Source organism: Hemiscyllium ocellatum, chromosome 19 (assembly GCF_020745735.1).
Source record: "Hemiscyllium ocellatum isolate sHemOce1 chromosome 19, sHemOce1.pat.X.cur, whole genome shotgun sequence".
Taxonomy (NCBI): domain Eukaryota; kingdom Metazoa; phylum Chordata; class Chondrichthyes; order Orectolobiformes; family Hemiscylliidae; genus Hemiscyllium; species Hemiscyllium ocellatum.
The window spans coordinates 62,199,255-62,220,895 of record NC_083419.1 but is presented as its reverse complement, the minus strand read 5'-3'; the positions used below and the strand labels follow the sequence as shown (position 1 = coordinate 62,220,895).

General features: G+C 44.1%; 1 protein-coding gene across 2 annotated transcripts in view; it reads left to right on the top strand.

The window, feature by feature from the left end:
• Positions 1-21,641, top strand: part of LOC132825007 (DENN domain-containing protein 5B-like) — a 299,001-nt gene that overhangs the window by 219,182 nt on the left and 58,178 nt on the right. For both annotated transcript variants that reach the window (XM_060839998.1, XM_060839997.1), the window contains 2 exons: positions 1,616-2,155; positions 9,634-9,865. In XM_060839998.1, coding sequence (XP_060695981.1) covers positions 1,616-2,155; positions 9,634-9,865 — 772 coding nt within the window. The remainder of the gene's footprint in view (positions 1-1,615; positions 2,156-9,633; positions 9,866-21,641) is intronic.

The window sequence follows — 21,641 nt, the reverse complement described above, 5'->3', positions numbered from 1 at the left end:
AATATGGGCCAAGCATGGGCAGGTGGGATTAGTTCAGTGTGTGATTATGATCAGCACGGACTGGTTGGACTGAAGCTGTATGACTCTATGACTGTATGACCTATGGGTTTTGGAACATCACCTCATGCTGACTTGGGGTTAAGTAGCAGATGTTAAATGAGTTGAGGAGTCTCAAGCCTGGGATCACAGCAGGAAATTATGGCACAGCTTGGTCCTGATTTGACCTGGTCTCCCACTCAGAGCATGAGGTAGGGGAATGGGCTTAGAGCCTTGGCATAGATGGGGGACACTTTGGACTGGAGACCATTGGGGCAAGGAAGTCATTTGGTTTATCCGAAATGAGTGAATGTGGCAGTGTATTAATGCCAGCTTCCTGGCATCCATGATGTCTTGTCGAGTTACACCGATGGCGAATCTGTGAATCCATGGCCAGTCCATTGGTTCTGCGCCTGACCTGCAGCAACCAACTTTACCAGTTGTCTCCTGGAATCAAATGAGATGACTGGAGGGCCATATTGCTGTCACTGCTATGTTGCTATCCCTCATCTTGACCACATAGTTCACTAATGGAAGGGAAACACAGTTAGGGTGAACGATAGTGGACCCACTTTGTAAAGTGTCTGAGACAACAGAGTAAGTGATTGGTGAATTACATCCACAGTGTAAGAGAGATGACAGGGTATCATATAATGAAAATGATTTCAGTGGGAAGCCTATGGGTCTTTAAATCCAATTCTTGACAACTGGATCTCTGAATCTCCAGCTTGATTTTTATTTTAACCTTGACGTACTTCAAGATAATATGTTTCATTACTGGAGAATGACTGGTGCTCAGGCTTATTAAGACTTGTTTCCACCATCTTCACTCTTGGGGACGGTAAACCCAATCATCTTGTGCGATATAAACTGCGGCTCATAAGGAGCTTGATTCATCCTCGGAAGGTTTTAATGCCCATTTGATGAGTTTTTAACCATTGCAGGTGAAATGAGGGGTGGCAGATCATGCAGTCCCAGGTTTATTGGTGAACAGTGAACAGTGACTCCCAAGGAGCACAATGCTCGTTAAGTTAATTAAAATCAGGGTGATTGGCAGCACTAAGAGAAATTCCAGGCTGGAATCCCCAAGCTAAGAACCTGAAGGGGAGAGGGGCTTCAAAATGACCCACACTGAGGACCAGTACATGAAGTTGAACTGCACCCACACCCCTCTTGGAGCTGTTTGTTGGGGTTCCTGTCGACCAGATCAGAACGGTCTTGTCATTTGATTGTGAATAGGTAGAAATGTTGTGGGGAGGTAAACTTGAGCAAATACCCTCCACATAAAAAGCCTTTATCAAGAGGCTCCTGAAAGCTGAAATAGAGGAATGGATAATTTCCCTGGCAGTCTTAGAGAAAAGCCCTCTATTTCCATACCAAGCCTCTGCGATACAAAATAAAGAAGTCCTTTTTCCAAATCCTTGCTGAGGTGAATTCCTAAATTATTGGGTGTTAGAGCAGTCATTGGAGGAGGGAATATTGTACGTTGTGAATTCAAGTGTCTAAATGGTGGAGTCTTACTTGTATGGAGCAAAGCGAGAATTCTCACTGCTTTCTTTTCTCGACTTTCCCCTCGCAGGCCAATCTGTGCTTTGTGGACATTGACAACCACTTCATCGAGCTGCCAGAGGACTTCCCCCAGTTCCCGAACAAGCTGGAGTTTATCCAGGAGATCTCTGAGGTGCTGCTGCAGTTTGGGATCCCACCCGAAGGAAACCTGCACTGCAGCGAGAGCGCCACCAAGCTGAAGAACCTGGTACTGGATGACCTGGCCAACGACAAGAAGAACGGGAACCTGACCGGCAACACCATCAACATGTATGAGCTGCTGAAGGGCAACGAGACATTGGCTCGGCTTCAGGCGTTGGCCAAGCGCACCGGGGTGGCCGTGGAGAAGATGGAGATCACTGCCCCACCAGCTGCAGCCAAGGAAAAGGACACAAAGTGCCACAGCAGCGAGGATGAGCTGCGGGATTACAAGCTCACCGTGCAGCTCCGTGAAGTGTTCGCCAACCGCTTCACCCAGATGTTCGCTGACTACGAGGCCTTTGTCATCCAGCCCACTCAGGACATGGACGCTTGGCTCACCAATCGGGAGCAGATGCAGAATTTCGACAAGGTAGCCACTCTCGTCCTGCCCCACTTGTGTACATTGGTCCACCCCTTCGCAATGTCAGAGGTACAGCTAGCCTGCTGCTTTCTAAGATAGAGCATCTCTCATTGACCCAAGGCCTCTCAAAGCACTTCACTTTCATGATAGTATATCTATAAATGTCCAAAACAGACAAAGAAAGGGTAGCATGGTGGTTCAGCAGTGAGCATTGCTGCCTCACAGCACGAGGGCTCCGGGTTCGATTCCTGACTGTGTGGAGTTTGCAATTCTCCCCGTGTCTGCGTGGCTTTCCTCCCGGTGCTCTGGTTTCCTCCCACAGTCCAACAATCTGCAGGTTCGGTAGATTGGCTGTGCTAAATTGTCCCATTAGTGTCCAGGAATGTGTAGGTTAGGTGGGTTAGCCATGAGAAATATGGGGATAAGGTGGGCTTAGGTGGGATCCCCTTCAGGGTGTCAGTGCAGACTCAACGGGCTGAATGGCCTCCATCTGCACTGCAGCGATTCTATGATTCAATGAAATACCCTTTGAAGTGTGATTGCTGTTATAATTTAGGACATACAGGGGACGTGGGCACAGCACTGTCTGCTGTTGGATAATACAGGGACAACAGCGGCTGGACTAAGCTAGAGGCTCAGAGGTTCAAAAAACAGTAAGGTGCAAAACTCGCATTGGCAACATTCAGTTCATAAATGTGAACGTTTAGCCAAGGTTCAGTATTCATACGTGAAATTACCTTTGCCGATGAATTGCATCCTATTTTGCTTGAGCCACTGCCAACCAGTACCACCTATTACATAAAGGATTGCAGGCGAGAATGTAGAATGCCAGCCTATTCTGGGAGTCATTGAATGCAAGAGACGGTGGCTGACATGTTGAGGTGACACAGCATGATTCCAGTTCAGGTATGATTCCTGGAAATAGGGCCAAACATCTCAAAAAGCCTCTCCCCTTTTCCTTCAATTTTACACACCCTGAACCTGTGAGTGAAGTCAGGTTAAATTTACAGATTGGTTCTAGCAACTCAATCACCCATGGGTGGCCCGGGTGCATTTCTGATTCTTAGACGTCAAACACTTCCTTTCCAAGTGTGTATCCAATTCTAATTTCCTAAAACCCTGTCAACTTTTGGGAAAAAAAAGTCAAAACAACAGCAGTTTTAAAAGGGAGAAGAACAGACAAAGGAAGCACATGGGGAGGTCAGTGCAGGAGAGAGAGAGAAAAAGAGAACCTGCACAGTTACTGCCTTTGATGTTTGAATTCGTATATCACTGGACACCGGATGCATCTGGAAAAATTAACAAACAGTGAGATGCACAACTAATCTTGGAGGAACTGTTGGGCGAAGTTCACAGTACAGAATCAGATACGCTAATTGTTGTTTTAAGTCTGTCCTAGAGAAAGGCTGCAGTAGTGAGTAGAGTAGGTTCTTTCTTGATTATATGTTTTTGGAGATATGTCTCATCATTAAACTTAAAATATAAGCCATAACTATTAACTTAACCTGGGGCAGTGTTTGTAGAGGAATAAGATGGTGTTATTTTCTGGGTCTGTAGATTGTGAAGGAGCAAAAATGGCCTTTAGTAGAGGGATATGTACTTCTTGTCAGATGTGAGAACTTATAGAGAGTCTAAGGGTTACTGCGGATTATATCTGCCATAAATGCTGCTGGCTGCGAATCTTATCAGATCAAAAGGATCGGTTGGAGAGACAGTTAGAAGTGATGAGGAATTTGCAACAGCAACAATATATGATGGATGGTAGTTATAGGAAGGGGAGAAAGTCTCAGATGCAGTCACATAGATGGGTTAACTCCAGGAAGGGTAAGAGAGGTAGGCAACTAGTGCAGGAGTCTTTTGTGGATATACCCATTTCAAACAGGTATGCTGTTTTGGAAAATGTAGGGGATGATGGATTCTCAGAAGAATGTAGCACGAACAGTCAAGTTTCTAGTTTGGAGACTGGCTCTAATGCAACGAGGGGTATGTCAGGTTCCAAGAGATCAATTATGTTCGAGGATTCTGTAGTTCGAGGTATAGACAGACGTTTCTGTGGCCAGCAGAGAAAAAGCAGAATGGTGTGTTACTTCCCTGGTGCCAGGATCAAGGATCTCTCAGAGAGGGTGCAGAATGTTCTCACGGGGGACAGGGGCCAGCAAGAGCTTATTGGAACCAATGACATAGGAAGGGAAAAGGTTGAGACTCTGAAGGGAGATTACAGAGAGCTAGGCAGAAATTTAAAAAGGAGGTCCTCAAGGGTAGTAATATCTGGATTATTCCCAGTGCTACGCACTAGTGAGGGCGGGAATAGGAGGATAGAGCAGATGAATGCATGGCTGAGGAGCTGGTGTAGGGGGGAAGGATTTACATTTTTGGATCATTAGAATCTCTTTTAGGGTAGAAGTGACCTGTACAAGAAGGACGGATTGCACCTAAATTGGAAGGGGGCTAATATCATAGGAGGGAGATTTGCTAGAGCTGCTCAGGAGGATTTAAACTAGCGAGGTGGGTGGAGGCGGGACCCAGGAAAATATTGAGGAAAGAGATCAATCTGAGACTGGTACAGTTGAAAAGATTTACAAGGATGTTGCCAGGGTTGGAGGATTTGAACTATGTGGAGAGGCTGAACAAGCTGGGGCTGTTTTCCCTGGAGCTGAGGGGTGACCTTATAGAAGTTTACAAAATTATGAGGGGCCTGGATCAGGTAAATAGGCAAAGTCTTTTCCCTGGAGTCGGGGAGTCCAGAACTATGGGGCATAGGTTTAGGGTGAGAGGGAAAAGATATAAAAGAGACCTAAAGGGCAACTTTTTCATGCAGAGGGTGGTACGTGTATGGAATGAGCTGCCAGAGGAAGTGGTGGAGGCTGGTACAATTGCAACATTTAAGAAGCAGTTGGATGGGTATATGAATAGGAAGGGTTTGGAGAGATATGGGCTGGGTGCTGGCAGGTGGGACTAGATTGGGTTGGGATATCTGGTTGGCATGGACGGGTTGGACCAAAGGGTCTGTTTCCGTGTTGTACATCTCTATGACTCTATTCTGAGCTCTGCCATTGTGATAAGCCATCTGAACTTACTTCAGCAGCCATCCAAACTATTGGCCCTGCAAAGTGAAATGTTAAGGGGATGAAGAGACAGTTGGCCAATTGAAGTAATAGCTACAATTGCAAAATGGGATATGGGATTGTGATCGGGTAAATGGGGGAGGAACTATGTCCATTCACTGACGGGTGGTTTGGTCACCGGTAACTAGCATTAAAGCCAGTGACCTCGGAGGAAACATTGCTTTACTCTGAGTTGTTCCAGTCCAGAGTCCTCTGCCTGAAGGGATGGTGAAAGCAGAGTTAAAATTAGCTTTTCAAAAGGGAATTGGTTAAAATCTCGTTTTTTTAAAGAAGTTAGAGGGCTGTGGATCTATGCATTGGGTCTAAATAGATAGAATGACACTGGGCATGATGGGCCAAATGGCCTCCTTTGATGCTTCATTGTTCTGTCACCTGCTGTTGTCAGTACAAATATGAAGGATACAATTGAAAGGATGCTGTTCATCCTAGAAAGCAGCTGGCTGAATAAATATATTGAAGGTGTGAATTGATGGAGCAATCTGGAGCACATCCTAATTAAACTGAAACAGTGGAACTGTGGGCCATAGATGCAAATTAACTACAAGTCACATTTAGCTCTGGTGTAGAAATGCTCTCCTCCACACAAAGATTTATCATAGCTTCAAACCAACAGCATAACTGAGTAGTTTCTCTTTTACCACTTCATGGGAGAGCTGATGAACTCACAAACTGGGATGCTTTTAGAGAGGGAACTGACTGCTGTAGCAAACTCAGGTTCCCCACTTCCCAAAGGAACAATCCAATTGACGATTTGATAGGTCCAGATGCTGCGGTGGACAGTGGGGTTTTCCAGTTTCTCCCCTTTCCATGCATCATGTGGAATGGAATCCGAAGCAAGGCAAGAATAGAGGAGCCACTTTTGCAAGCACGCACTGCTTTTGTACACATTGAGGCCCCACAGTCAGCAATCCACTTTTGGTTGTGTGAACATTAACCAGGCATACACTCATGCAATTTTTTGTGGGGATTGTTTCGACGTCCAGGGATACAGTTTGCCACCTGGAATAACCATAAAGTTGTATCCATCAGCAAAGGTCGCACAGAGGTAAAAACAAGTAGTACTGGACCAGTGAAGTACTGTGGAATTTGGGACCTGTAGCTAAAACTGGTCCTGCCACCAATAAGACTGGTCATTGTACTGGTCAATGTGCTTGAGGCTCTGTTTCCCCAAGAAAAGGGAGGACTGAGGGATGACTGAATTGAGGTTATAAAAGATAGGTTAGATGTAGAGAAGATATTTTCACTGGTAGGAGAGACCAGAGCTGGATCTATAGAAATGAGGGAATCACTTCTAAATGCAATGCATTTAGCCAAACAATGCTTCCATAGTGGAATTCACTACTACGGACATCAGTTCATTTAAACAGTGTGGGATAAGGAGATGTAACTAACATGTAAACTAATGGGTAAAATCAGAGACTTGAGGTGGATGTGAGAGGTGTAAAGTTTTAGGAGGAAGGCCAATTTAGATGGTATTAGGCAAAAACTTTCGAAAGCTGTCTGGGAGTGGATATTTGCAGAAAAAGGGATGGTTGGAAAATGGGAAGCCGTCAAAAATGAGATAACGCGAGTCCAGACTCAGTATATTCCTGTTAGGGTGAAAGGCTAGGGAATGCTGGATGATGAGAGAAATTGAGTTTTGGTTAAGGGAAAGACAGATGCATATGTCAGGTATAGACAGAATAGATCAAGTGAATCCTTAGAAGAGTATAAAGGAAGTAGGAATATACTTAAGGGGGAAATCAGGAGGGTAAAAAGGGGACATGAGATAGTGTTGGCAAATAGAATTGAGGAGAACCAAGTGGGATTTCATAAATACATTAAGGACAAAAAGGTAACTAAGGAGAGAATAAGGCCCCTCAAAGATCAGCAAGGCAACCTCTGTGTGGAACCGCAGGAGGTGGGGGCAATACTAAATGAGTATTTTGGATCAGTGTTTATTGTGAAGAAGGACATGGAAGACATAGAATGTGGGGAAATAGATGATGACATCTTGAAAAATGTCCATATTGCAGAGGAAGATGTGCTGGATGTCTTAAATGCATAAAGGTGGATAAATCCCCAGGACCTGATCAGGTGTACCCAAGATCTCTGTGGGAAGCTAGGGAAGTGATTGCTGGCCCCTTGCTGAGATATTTCTATTATCGATAGTCACAGGTGAGGGTGCCAAAAGACTGGAGGTTAGCAAATGTGGTGCCACTGTTTAAGAAAGGTGGACAAGCCAGGGAACTATAGACCGGTGAGCCTGACATCAGTGGTGGGCAAGTTGTTGGAAGGAATCCTGAGAGATAGGATTTACATGTATTTGGAAAGGCAAGGACTGATCAGGGATAGTCAACATGGCTTTGTGCATGGGAAATCATGTCTCATGAACTTGATTGAGTTATTTGAAGAAGTAATGAAGAGGATTGATGAGGGCAGAGCGATGAACGTAATCTATATGGACTTCAGTAAGACATTTGGCAAGGTTCCTCATGGGAAACTGGTTAGCAAGGTTAGATCTCATGGAATACAGGGAGAACTAGCCATTTGGATACAGAACTGGCTCACGGGCAGAAGACAGAGGATGGTGATGGAGGGTTGTTTTTCAGACTGGAGGCCTGGGACCAGTGGAGTGCCACAAGGATCAGTGCTGGTCCACTGCTTTTCATCATTTATATAAATGATTTGGATGTGAACATTGGAGGTATATTTATTAAGTTTGCAGATGACACCAAAATAGGAGGTGTGGTGGACAGCGAAGAATATTACCAGAGTACAACAGGATCTTGATCAGATGAGCCAATGGACCAAGGAGTGACAGATGAAGTTTAATTTTGATAAGTGTGAAATGCTGTATTTTGGTAAGGCAAATCAGGGCAGGACTTATACACTTAATGGTAAGGTACTGGAGAGTGTTGCTAAACTAAGAGATCTTGGAGTGCAGGTTCATAGTTCATTGAAAGTGGAGTCGCAGGCAGATAGGATATTGAAGAGGGCGTTGGTATGCCTTCCTTTATCGGTCAGTGCATAGAGTATAGAAGTTGAGACGTCATGCTGCAGCTGTACAGGACATTAGTTAGGCCACTTTTGGAATACTGTTTTAAATTGTGGTCTCCCTCCTACCGGAAAGATGTTGTGAAACTTGAAAGGGTTCACAAAACATTTACAAAGCTGTTGCCAAGGGTGGAGGATTTGAGCTATAGGCAGAGGCTGGGGCTGTTTCCTTGCAGCATTGGAGGCTGAGTAGTGAGCTTCTAGAGGTTTATAACATCATGAGAGGCATGGATAGGGTAAATAGACAAAGTCTTTTCCCTGGGGTGGGGGAGTCCAGAACTAGAGGGCATAGGTTTAGGGTGAGAGGAGAAAAATTTAAAAGGGACCTAAGGGGCAACTTTTTCATGCAGAGGGTGGTACGTGTATGGAATAAGCTGCCAGAGGAAGTAGTGGAGGCTGGTACAATTACAACTTTTAAAAGGCATATGGATGGATGTATGAATAGGGAGGGTTTAGAGGGATACGGGCCAAGTGCTGGTAAATGGGACTAGATTAGGTTGGGATATCTGGTAGGCATGGATAAGTTGGACGGAAGGGCCTGTTTTTGTGCTGTATGTCTCGATGACCATTGTAAACATGTATAAAAGATAGTTTACATTATCATTGGGAAGTGATTTAAGATCTAATGACTAGGAGATGGTCCTCACTAGCGGCCCATGACAGAGGTGAAGCCTTGACCTGTATATAATGAATGTTCATTCTATTTAAATCGAAAGGTCCTTGACTCTAGATCAAAAGCCTCCTGCAAAATTTACCAACCATTCTCCCAGACCCAGTCACAGTGTAAGGGGATGCTGGATAAGCACATACAGGAGAGAGGCATAGGAGGTTAGGATGATGGGGTTGAATGATGTGGCTGGGGTTGATGTGGAGTGTAACCACCAGCATGGAATGTTGGGCTTAATGGCCTATTTTGTGCAAGAAATATTGGCAATGATTGCCTTGCTCATACCATTTGCCAATGCCGTGGTCCCTCAGTATAACACACTATTGTTGGTTCAGCTTGAGGCGTTTAAATCTTTTTGAATACAGTATTTTCTGAGTGAAAGGCAAGAGGTGCTACCCGTGAACCAAGCTGATACTTTAAGCATTTGAAAGAAATAAAAGACAAGTATGAGCCATATGTCTGTTGTTAGGACTGGGCCACAATAGAAAAGCCATGAATTCACGTCTTCAATCTAATTTTATTCCATGGAAGAGGTATATTGGATATAGGCCAGCATGCTTCTGCTTTGAATCAAAAATAAATTTGTATCTTGACTTCCAATGTTTTTCATAAAACTGTTTTAAAAACAAAAAGTAATGGACTGCTTACTTTCATTTTAGGCCTCGTTTCTGTCTGACCAGCCAGAGCCCTACCTCCCCTTTCTGTCCCACTTCATAGAAACGCAGATGTTTGCAACTTTCATTGACAACAAGATTGTATCACTGTGGGAGGAGAAGGAGCCCCTTCTCAGAGTGTTTGACTCACGCATTGAGAAGATGAAGATCTACAGCGTTCGCATCCCCACGTTACGCACCTCAAATTATCAGAAATGCACTGTCTTAAAAGAATCTGGTGAGTGTCGGCATTTAGGAATGGGAGGTTGGTTTGGGGAGGATACTCTCGTGTGATCAGGTTGGTGCCCTCAATCAGGCTGACCTCAAACCAACTCTCAGCTCACAATATGGAGCTGCCAATGTAGAGACAAATTCAGCTACATTGCTGATGCTGTACTCTGACCTTGAATGACACTGAGGTCAATCCATGTTCCTGAGGCCATATATTAAATGGGCAACACATTGAGAGGACGTCTTGTTTTGTGTTTGTTGATGTTTAAAAACCAAATAAATCTCCAAATTGCTGCTGCAGTGTTGCTTCTAACGATTAGATTGACTGTTCCTGGAGGATTATCTGACCCTTAAATGGAAGATCATTAATTGATGGCAATGGTAATGAAGTCACTTCCATATCCAATTCTAGGGAAATGCACCAGAATCAAATGAGTTGTTAGGAACTTCAGAACTTTTACCCCAATTCAATGACATTGACTCTGAAGTGCTTTGTACTTTTTTTTAATACTGCCATTTGCACAATATCAGCACTTCACCTCTCCATCTCCTGTTATCTCCCTTCTTAATCATAGGAACATAGGAAATTGAAGCAGAAATCAGCAACTTGGCCCCTCAGGTTGGCTCTCCATTTACCTATATTGTAGTTGATTGTCTATCTCAATGTAACTTTCCTACACGATCCCTCAATACCTTTAATATCCAAATTAAATTCTAGGACCACTGCAGCCTGTGACCATCGACTCACCTTTTTTTTCACATCTGCTAACTCCCATGACCTTACGCCTTACTCCCTGTCTCACTCTGTCCTCTTTCAAGACCAGCTTGAGAGTAACAGTTCTTCAGCTTTATCCTGACCTTTCACCCCTAGCCATGAAGCCTGCCGAATGTATGATCAGTGCAATAAAGCCATAGAGATTATGAAAATTGAAACTTCCAGAATGAGGAGATTAGAGTTTGATGTGGAAGGGTGTCAAAAGGTATGAAGCAAGGCTGGCTAACTTGAGTTGAGGTACAGATTAGGTCTTTTCTAATGGAACCGTAGAAATATATTACAGAGAATGAATAGCTGACTCCTGGTTTAAATCTTCCTTTCTTTAAACTGACCAAACTGAGATTAGGGATTCTTTTTGTGACAATCATGAAGAGACTAACACTCATTTGACTTCACCCATCACCCATCAATAATTACAAAGTGTTCACGGCCAGATTATCTGTTTCTGTGTGAAATAAATGTGGAGTAAGACACCAGATAGAATGTTCCTTCTCTTCCTTGAGATATTAAGAGCATTTTGCATTTGCTTGAGAGAGTGCTTGAAACCTATAGTCTCAAGTCTGACCAGAACCCCCAACCTTCCTGAAGAAGGGCTCATGCCCGAAACGTCGATTCTCCTGCTCCTTGGATGCTGCCTGACCTGCTGTGATTTTCCAGCAACACATTTTCAGCTCAGAACCCCCAACCTCCAGTGTCTGAGGAGAATGTGATATCATAAGCCATAGGTGACACCAATTCGACTCCCGGTCATTGAAGGACTGATGGTAGCAGAACTAGCATTAGTTTCAGGACACTGGGCTAAGGATGGTTAAAATGAAAAGCTCCCTCCTGGGATCTCTTCCGGAATATCTGTGGGATATGGTTACTGGGCATAATTCTGCAACTCTGTCGAAGTGTCCACTACCACTTGACAACATGTGACAGTGGGGAAAATTCTGGCAAGGAGAAGGCTGCTACTGGCAATCAACATCAGTTAACTTTTCTTTTCCATGAAAGTGTGAAATGATCACAAAATGTCACTATTTCGCCGAAGTATTGTGGAAATGGAGCTTCAATGTCAAATGAAAATGCCTGCACTGAGTTCTGCTGACGCAGTCAAGTGTGCAGAAACTCAATTAACTGCACAAATATAAGCTTGTTCCATGTTACACAGACCGTATAAATGCAAATACAATTTAAATTAAAGGGTTACTATTGCATTCAGGAGCTAGGCCGTTGTGTTTCATTTTAGTTTCCCTGTCACACTGTTGTAATTATGTTTCCTCTAAAGACCCATTGTTGAATGCTCTTCCGGAAAAGTTAATAGTTTTGACTTGTGATGGTTGTGTTGGACACACATTCATTTCCCATGCTGCAGTGGCCCCCATCTCAAACAATCTCTGAAGGTGTTTTTTCACATCAGCATATTAAACATGCCCTTTTCAGCAGTTCAATGCTTTTGATATTTTGCTTAAGTGAAAATCCAAACAGTAAGTAGGGGCTCTGACTGGAAAGGTATAGTTGGCTGTTGAGATTGGTTAAATAGCTATTGAATAATGTCCATAGGTATTTTCCATGGGTATCTAGCCCAGAGTAGGAACCATAGAATATAGAACATTACAGTGTAGTACAGGCCCTTCAGCCCTTGATGTTGCACTGACCTGTGGAAGCAATCTGATGCCTATCTATCCTACACTATTCCAATTTCATCCATATGTTTATCCAATGATCAAGTTGGAGAGTCTACTACTGTTGCAGGCAGAGTATTCCATGCCCCTACTACTCTCTGAGTAAAGAAAGTACCTCTGACATCTGTTCTATATCCATCACCCCTCCATTTAAAGCAATGTCCCCTCGTGCTAGCCATCACCATCCAAGGAAAAAGGCTCTCACTGTCCACCCTATCTAACCCTCATTACCTTATACCAACTACTCCAAAGGATAGTAACTCAACTTTAACCCTTCAGGTGAGATCCCCACAGGGATAATTGGTTCTACGTAGACAACATTGGCCTAGCAACAAGACATTGCATGTCCAAAAGGTCAAGGGGGAGAAGATCACCATCTTAGCCAGGAGCATCTCAAACGATGAGAGAAATCCCAAGTGCAGCATACAATCGAATTGGAAAATCTTCACTCATCCAACTCCATTCTAGAACAATGTGGTTGAATGAAGTACTCGATCCCTGTATCCAGACCGTTTGGATTGAGCATCTTGATCATCAGAAACTCCTTGACAAAAGCAATGGCTCAAACATGTGACCGAATAGGACAAAGCCAAGTGGACTCCCTGCCTGACAGAATAACTCAAGGTCAAAACCCTAGAAGGAAGTATTCCAAAACCTCAAGACTGACATCCAAAGAAAATTCTGAAGAATGAAGGGCATGTTGTGGGCGAAGGAAGTTGTGCCAATCTGCTGCCCATCAATGTTTCCTCTACACAGTACAGCCGCTGGGAATGTCTGTGTCCATCAGTCAGTGTGATGACTCATAGCTTCCATTTTCAGAAGCTGCTGCCATGCATCGACATTGGAGGCCCACACAGTATCTGGAAAAACCAGAGGGAGCGTTGCTAACCATCGCAACATACAAAGCCTTTTTTTGGACGACCATCAGATCCAACGTCAAACAGACAAAATCCTCTTCTTCCACGGGATGGTGTTCCCTCTTCTAAAGGGTGACAATGTCCCCTGTCAACACCGGGGGTTTGAAAAATATATTTTCAACAATTCCTCCACTGTAAAACAACAGAGACAGCTGATATCCTGCAGTCTGTCCTCAGTACCCTGTGGTTCAATCCATTTGTGAAGCTCCATGATTCAAGAACGAAACAAGTAAATGATTGAAAGACACCAAAACCTGAGGCTCCAGTGGTCTTCTAGCTGCAATCTTGAGGCTTTTGCATACATCAGATCTTCATGTAGTCATCCCATGAATTTAGGAGGAAAAAGAACTCCCCACACTAGGTAGGAGTGTGACAATTGTAAATACCTTTGAGAAGAGAGAATTAATTCCTGCTGTGGAGACGGTCGTAGTATTTTCTTCTTGTTCATATCAGAGGAATTCCTGGCATTCATTCACCTGAATCGCCCATTTCCCATGGCTGAGGGGATCCTCCCAGTGTCACAGTGAGGCTTTCAACCAGGACTCCCGACAGGGGTTCGTGTGGCAACAAAGATGAAGAAAAATGCTCAAAGAGCAAAATCTTCATTGTGTTCATCAACCTGAGCAACCCTCAGTAAACCGCAGGGATCTGTGATTAGGCTGTACGGATTTGGATGTCCAAGTAACAAGATCCTGCAACTAATAATGATGGCATAACCGCAGCTGTCTTGAGTGAGAGATCTGAAACAGATCCTTTCACAATCCAAACCAATGTCAAGCAAGTATATAACAGATCAAACAGATCATCCCCCCCCCCCCCGACATTTACCATCTTCCTTACAGTGGCTATTCCACCTCACCATAGACAGTTGCTACTTGGTGTCAATATCAAATACTGTGTAAATGAGGAACACCCTTTACCCTCAGTCACTAATGTGCCAACACTAAACCGACCAACATGGATATACAAGGGGACTGGAAAAGCTAGAAAGTGTGGGAGAAACTCAACAGGGCTAGCAGCTCCTGAGTTAGCGTTTTGAGTCCAATATGACTGCTTTTCCAAACTCGTGTTTCTCTCTTCGACAATGCCAAATGTGCACAATATTTCCAGCCTTGGTTTAGTTTCAGGTCTCCAGTATCACAGTATTTTGCGTGTCATTACATTGTGCGATGACTGCAGTGTCGTTGTCCATTCTGCACCAGTTTTGCAAGAAACTCTTCACCTCTTCAGTTCTCCTTACTGACTTACTTACAGCCTGTCCTTGAATGTTGCCACGACAAAATACATATCAACCCACACCTGGCCAGCCAAACATTCCCCATCTCATTTAGAGACTGTGGAATATTTTGATCACTTCCTACCTTGGCAGCTACCCCTCTCAAAAGGCACCATTGAAGAGGAGAACAACCCCAGATCAGTTACATCGGCTCAACTACAGCACTGAGTATTTGGCAACAAAGATCCCAGCACATCAATAAAAGTCCTACTGTTGAGAGTAATTGTTGTAACTTCACCCCTACAGTGAGAGCTCAACTGTGTATCAGAGATAAGTAAGAGTAATAGAGAAATTACTACTACTTCAGATACAGTGGATGGACTGTTGAATTAGTGACCTTTGTGAAGCCAAAACCACAAGCATTAAGACAAAACTCCTGTAAAATTAATGTCAATGGATTAGACGATGTGTCGGGATGGTCAAAAATCATCTCCCTTACCAATTCTCAGGTAGCCCGTGTCCAGTGAAGATAAATTGAGGCTAAGTCATACTTCCCCCTGGTGGCATTGACTGGAACAAGGTTCCTTCCAACTGTTCAGAATGATAACAACCTGCTCATTGAGCTGCCTTAAGCTTTGACCCACAGTGTCTAACCAATGAGGCAGAACAGTGGCAGAGAAGAAATGCAAAGGATGTAAATCATACCCTCCCCCGATCCTGCTTTCTTGTGGACCATCCTGGCCCATGTTCCCAAAGATGCATGGTTGAGAATTGACCTCCTTCCGCACAGGAAGCCCCTGTGTCAGAAACCTACTTATGCGGAAAGTCAGGAGCCATGGGATAGTGGGAAATTTGGCCAGTTGGATAGAGAACCGGCCAACTGGTCGAACTCAGAGAGTGGTGGTAGATGGTAAATATTCAGCCTGGAGCCCAGTTACAAGTGGAGTTCCACAGGAATCAGTTCTGGTCCTCTGCTGTTTGTAATTTTTATTAATGACTTGAAAGAGGGAGTCGAAGGATGGGTCAGTAAATTTGCAGATGATATGAAGATAGGTGGAGTTGTGGATAGTGAGGAGGGCTGTTGTCAGCTGCAAAGGGACTTAGATATCGTGCAGAGCTGGGCTGAGGAGTGGTAGATGGAATTCAACCCTGTCAAGTGTGAGGTTGTCCATTTTGGAAGAACAAATAAGAATGCGGAATACAGGGTTAATGGTAGGGAGGTGAAGTAAGCTGGAGGAGCAGAGGGATCTTGGGGTTTATGTTCATAGCTCTTTGAAAGTTGCCACTCAAGTGGATAGAGCTTGTAAGAAGGTCAATGGTGTATTAGCGTTCATTAGCAGAGGGATTGAATTCAAGAGTTATGAGGTGATGTTGCAGCTGTACAGGACCTTGGTAAGGCCACATTTGGAGTACTGTGTGCAGTTCTGGTCACCTCACTTTAGGAAAGAAGTGGAAGCTTTGGAGAGGGTGCAAAGGAGATTTTCCAGGATGTTGCCTGGAATGGAGAATAGGTCATACGGGGATAGGTTGAGAGTGCTAGGCCTTTTCTCATTGGAACGGCGAAGGATGAGGGGTGACTTGATAGAGGTTTATAAGATGGTCAGAGGAATAGATAGAGTAGACAGTCAGAGACTTTTTCCCCGGGTACAACAGAGTGTTACAAGGGGACATAAATTTAAGGTGAAGGGTGGAAGGTATGGGGGGATGTCAGGGGTAGGTTCTTTACCCAGAGAGTGGTGGGGGCATGGAATGTGCTGCCCGTGGGAGTGGCAGAGTCAGAATCATTGGTGACCTTTAAGCGGCAATTGGATAGGTACATGGATAGGTGCTTAAGCTAGGACAAATGTTTGGCACAACATCGTGGGCCGAAGGGCCTGTTCTGTGCTGTATTGTTCTATGTTCTATGTTTCTATGTAAACCTGTGACCCTGAATAGATGTCACACTTCAGTGGAGGGTGAGATGTGTCACCCACAATCGGTGAGGAAGCTTTCACAGTTGGTCTTAATCAGATTTCTGCCCACATATTTTTTAGCAAGAATCAGTAATCGCCACCAGGACCAGGAACCATGGCCACTCCTACCCTCCAATGCATGCTAGCATATTTGTATCTCCTCAACTGAGACTGGTTAACATGCCATTTCATTGGATTGATGACATTGCTGGTTAAGGAATAAAGCACAGCACAAACCAACTGAAATGTTTCAATGAACAGTAATTATTACATCCGTGACAAGTTATTTTCTTGTCTGTTTGGGCCATTCTAAGGCAATGAAAAGCACAATATAAACCCACAACCTTTTCTTTTTCATTGAGACTGAGGCTCCCCTGGTGAGTAAACCTTCTTGCTACCGTGCTGATGAGATTGACAGGGAGGTGCCTGAACACTGATTCCCAAATCCCAGCCGAGCAGGCTGGCAGGACTGGATGCAAAGGTAAAGAGAGACATACAGGAGGTTTAAAGGGAGCAAATCAACAGAAACCCGAGAGGAACTGAAAACAGAAAATGCTGGAAATCGCAGTGGGTCAGGAGTATCCATGGAGAGGGCAAGCTAATGTTTCGAGTCTAGATGACTCCTCGTCAGAGCTTAGGGGAGCTTGGAGACCCAAGAGGAGTGTAGAAAGTGCAGGGAAGGCAGTCAAAGTGGAACATCTTGTGTGTGACCTCTGTTGTACATGCTTTTATGCCACAGCGTGGGAAAGCTCTGGTAAATGTTGAGTTGATATTTTGTCCTGAACATTACGCAGTTGTTTTCTCAAGAGGGCTGAGATCGTCAGGGGCAGCACGTAAATCTGAAATTGTCCGCAGAGGTGTGAAATATCCTTGTGGAGCATGTTCATTTAATACCTGCAGTGACTGACTCCAAACACTGGTGACCAATCTTCTGCCACATTCTCCAGCAAGACAGTTTATTTCTCTCTCTTGGTCACGGAGAGTTATGTTCCCGGTTATAGGCCTAATGCTAATCAATAAGCTTTTCTGTTCTCCCTGTTGTACTTCAGTTGTTCTCGTTCAGATAACCCCTGAGGGGATTCATACAGAAAAGATTTTCATATCGAGTACTTTTTTTTTCTGTTTCCAGACAGCTGGCTTGCTCGAAGGCACTTTTCCTTCGATATCCAAGCACCAGAGCCTCACATGCTTTACCCAGAAGACCAGGAAGCAGCTGATCAACGTAATAACAGAATTACTATTGACTTTTCCACAGCTAATTCCGTGGAGTGGACGATGGAGTGAATCACTGCCTTGCCTAACAACAGCACTTGATAATAACCAGCGCGTCGCAGTAGAAAGCAAACTGAGCTTTTCTCTGAATGAATAGACATGAAGGAAATCGCGTGCAAAATGATCAATTTGATCAAATTTGCCAGACAATTCTAAATGTAGTTGCTCAGATAAGCCGGTATAGTATTCATCCATTCAAACTAGATGCTGCGAGTGTTTCACTCTCCTCCCTGTGCTAAGATGCTCAACCCCAACTAGGGCAGTGGGGAGTTAGCTCCCTTCAGAGAGCAGAAAGATAAATCATTTATTATGTTTTTGCTGCATCTGCAGTAGACCCTGATGGGAAATTGGATGTGACTGAACAGAGGAGCTCAAATGCGATTCTTCTCAGGCCCAGATTCTAGTTATCTGCAGTCAGTCTCAAAAGCTTCTCCAGAAAGAAAATCTGTTGCAATAAATGTCAAGGGTATTTAGAAAAAAAATTAGCAGACTTTTAAATCCCTAAACTGCTCAGTCATTTTGCAAATTATTTGAAAACATCTTGGTTGAAATTTGTTGCCTGACCTTGTTCCAGAACTACGCAGGGTTTTACAATCTCCTTAAACAGGATAAAAACTCTACCTGACATATTTATGTAAAAATAGCCTTTCCTTTAGCAGATTTCAAATATGTTAGTCTTGGAAACGCTCTGCAATTACCAATTATTGACTTATTACAGACTCTTAAAACTGTTGACCTGTTTTCAATTATTGACACCCTCACACACTCTATTTAACCATTGACACATTCCTGGGGCCCACCTGTTAGTACTACCAACATCCTGAGGGTAACCATTGATCAAAAACTCAACTGGACCTCCCACCCCTCCCACATAAACACAGTGGCTACAAAGAAAGATCAGAGGCTGAGAATACTGTAGCTCACCTCCTAGCCTGTCCACATTCTACAAAGCAGAGATCAGGAGTGTAATGGAATACTTCCCACTTGCCTGGATGGGGGCAGCTCCAACAATGCTCAAGAGGCTTGACACTAAAACAATGCATCCCACTTTATTGGCACCATATCCACAAACATCCACTGCCTCCGCCACCAACACTCGGTAGCAGCAGTGTGTACTATCTACAAGATGCTCTGCAGAAATTCACCAAAGCTCCGTATATAGCACTTTCCAAACCCATGACCACTTCTATCTAGAAGGACAAGGGCATCAGGTATATGGGAACACCTCCATCCGCAAGTTCCCCTCCAAGCCACTCACCATCCTGACTTGAAAATATATCGCCGTTCCTTCACTGTCACTGGGTCAAAATCCTGGAATTCCCTCCCTAATGGCATTGTGAGTCAACCCACAGCAGGTGGACTGCAGTGGTCCCAGAAGGCAGCTCATTCCCACATTCTCAAGGGCAACTAGGGACCAACAATAATTGCTGGTCCAGCCAGCAACTCTCATACCAAATAAAGTAAACTACTGACATACTCCTAAAGACTCATTGTTACTATTGACACATCCCTGTGGCACCCACATTCCTATTGACCATTCTTGGGGACCCTATGTAACTCTTAGCTCATTATTAGTGACCCCTTATGATCCTTGATACATTCCCTCATGCTGACCCTTGCAACTCTTATTTGGACAATTACCAAAATAATTTTTCTTAATCAAATGACCAATCACGGCGACAGATTTGTCAAGTGAGCGATACCTGAAAAACCCAGGAGCCATTATTTTAACATAAGCCTTGATTGAAGTGCCAATAAAAGTCAGATTCTGTAGGACACAAAAAGAAGTGATCAGCTAACGATAACGACAGGATAAAGAGAATCTTGAGCATTAAGCTGAAAAATCCAGGATTGTGGAATTTGATTGAGCTGCCTGTCTCTTTCCCTCTGGGTGTCATTAAATGCAGTAATGAGTGGGACGGCAATGGTAGCACACACTGACACATAAACCAGCATTAATTTGGTAGCAATTCATATAAATCTAGATACCCCAAAAGCTTGCCAGTTTGACCCACAAAAGAAATTACCATATGGTGCTTCTCCACCTAAATGTAATAACTGGGCCATCAGCCCCTCTACCTTGTATTGAAAATAATTACACTCTGCTTCTAAGGTTTAATTTCAAAGACTTTGCAGGTACTGTAAGTTAGGTGATGAATTATTCAGGTTGAGCATTCGGTTTGTTCGGGCTTATCAGTAATTAGAGTTTCAATGTGTTATGTGACTTCTCTTGGTGTCTGTTCGATCTGACTGCTTTTGCAATGCTTGCCACGTTTAGATTTGCTGCAGTTATCATAAAGTTACAGAAATGTACGGGTAAGGAGCAGACTGCTCGGCCCATCACGTCCGTTCCAGTTGTCAGGTAGTGAATGAACTAAACCCCATTTTCCAGATCTCGGTCTGTAGCTTGAAGGATCTCTGCATTGTTACGCACCCTGGCAGTGAGCCCTAGGCCCACATAAAACAATCTCAGCCCATCCAATCTCACACCCTATTACACACACACGGACACACAGACAGACACACTCACACACAAACAGATGTACGCATGCACAGACACACAATGCACACACACGTGTATGTACACACAGACACACATGCACTCACACACACGTAGGATGACACACACATACATAGACAGGCACACACACATTCACAATTAGACATCAGACATACAGAGACACATATCCATACACACACAGACACCAACATGGTGGCACGGTGGCATAGTGGTTAGCACTGCTGCCTCACAGCGCCTGAGACCCGGGTTCAATTCCCGACTCAGGCGACAGACTGTGTGGAGTTTGCACGTTCTCCCCGTGTCTGCGTGGGTTCCTCCAGGTGCTCCGGTTTCCTCCCACAGTCCAAAGATGTGCGGGTCAGGTGAATTGGCCATGCTAAATTGCCCGTAGTGTTAGGTAAAGGGTAAATGTAGGGGTATGGGTGGGTTGCGCTTCGGCAGGTCGGTGTGGACTTTTTGGGCTGAAGGGCCTGTTTCCACACTGTAAGTAATCTAATCTAATCTAATCTAAAAAACACATGCACAGACAGAGACACACATGCACAGACAGGTACACACACATACACATTGACATACACATATTGACACAATCATACAATGCAACCGTATTCCACTCCACAACTCACCTCCAGAATGTGGCGACCATAACTTCACACAATAGTTTAACTCTGCCTCAATCAGTCAAGTTCCAGCACAACCTTCCATATTCTACACATCGGCTGATACAGGAAAGAATCCCAGATACTTTCTGACCAACATCACCCACACACCCAGCCATCCAGCAGATATCATGTTGGTCCCTGATCAGCACCATCCAAGGGGAAGAGCAGATCAGATGAAGAGTAAAGCTCCTTTGCACTGTTACAGACAAGTTACAGTCAGTTCATTCATTCGAGCCAGAGGGTCTAAGGCAGAGATAGGGTTACAGGGTGTGATGCAGCTCTGGTTTGGTGCCAATAATGAATAGGAAAGAGTTTATCCCCTGATGTTTTGAATTGAATCCACAAAACTAGACTCTCCAAAAAGCAACAAATTCTCAATGTATTCCTCTGTTCTTTTTCCAACTCTCTGTAAGGACTTTTCCAATTCTGTGGCCTTTCACAGACCTTTTCTAGAAAAAAATCACACTGATGGTGTAGGTGCCGTGACTAGGACAGCATTTATCTCTATCCCTAACTGCACTTGAGGAGCTGGTAGTAAGCTGCCTTTTTGAACTGCTGCAGTGTTTAAGACTGAGGAAAGGAGGTTCCAGAATTTGGGCCCAGTGACAGTGAAGGAATAGCAATAAAGTTCTAAGTCAGGATGGGATGCGGCTTACAGGTGGTTGTGTTTTCAAGTGTCTGCTGCCCCTTATCTTTCTCAATTGCAGAGGTTGTGTGTTTTGGAAAGTATCAATGCCTCAGTCCAAGTGTCCAATTTTGCTTTTTAATCCTGGATAGTGAGTGTCAGTGAGACCATTCCAG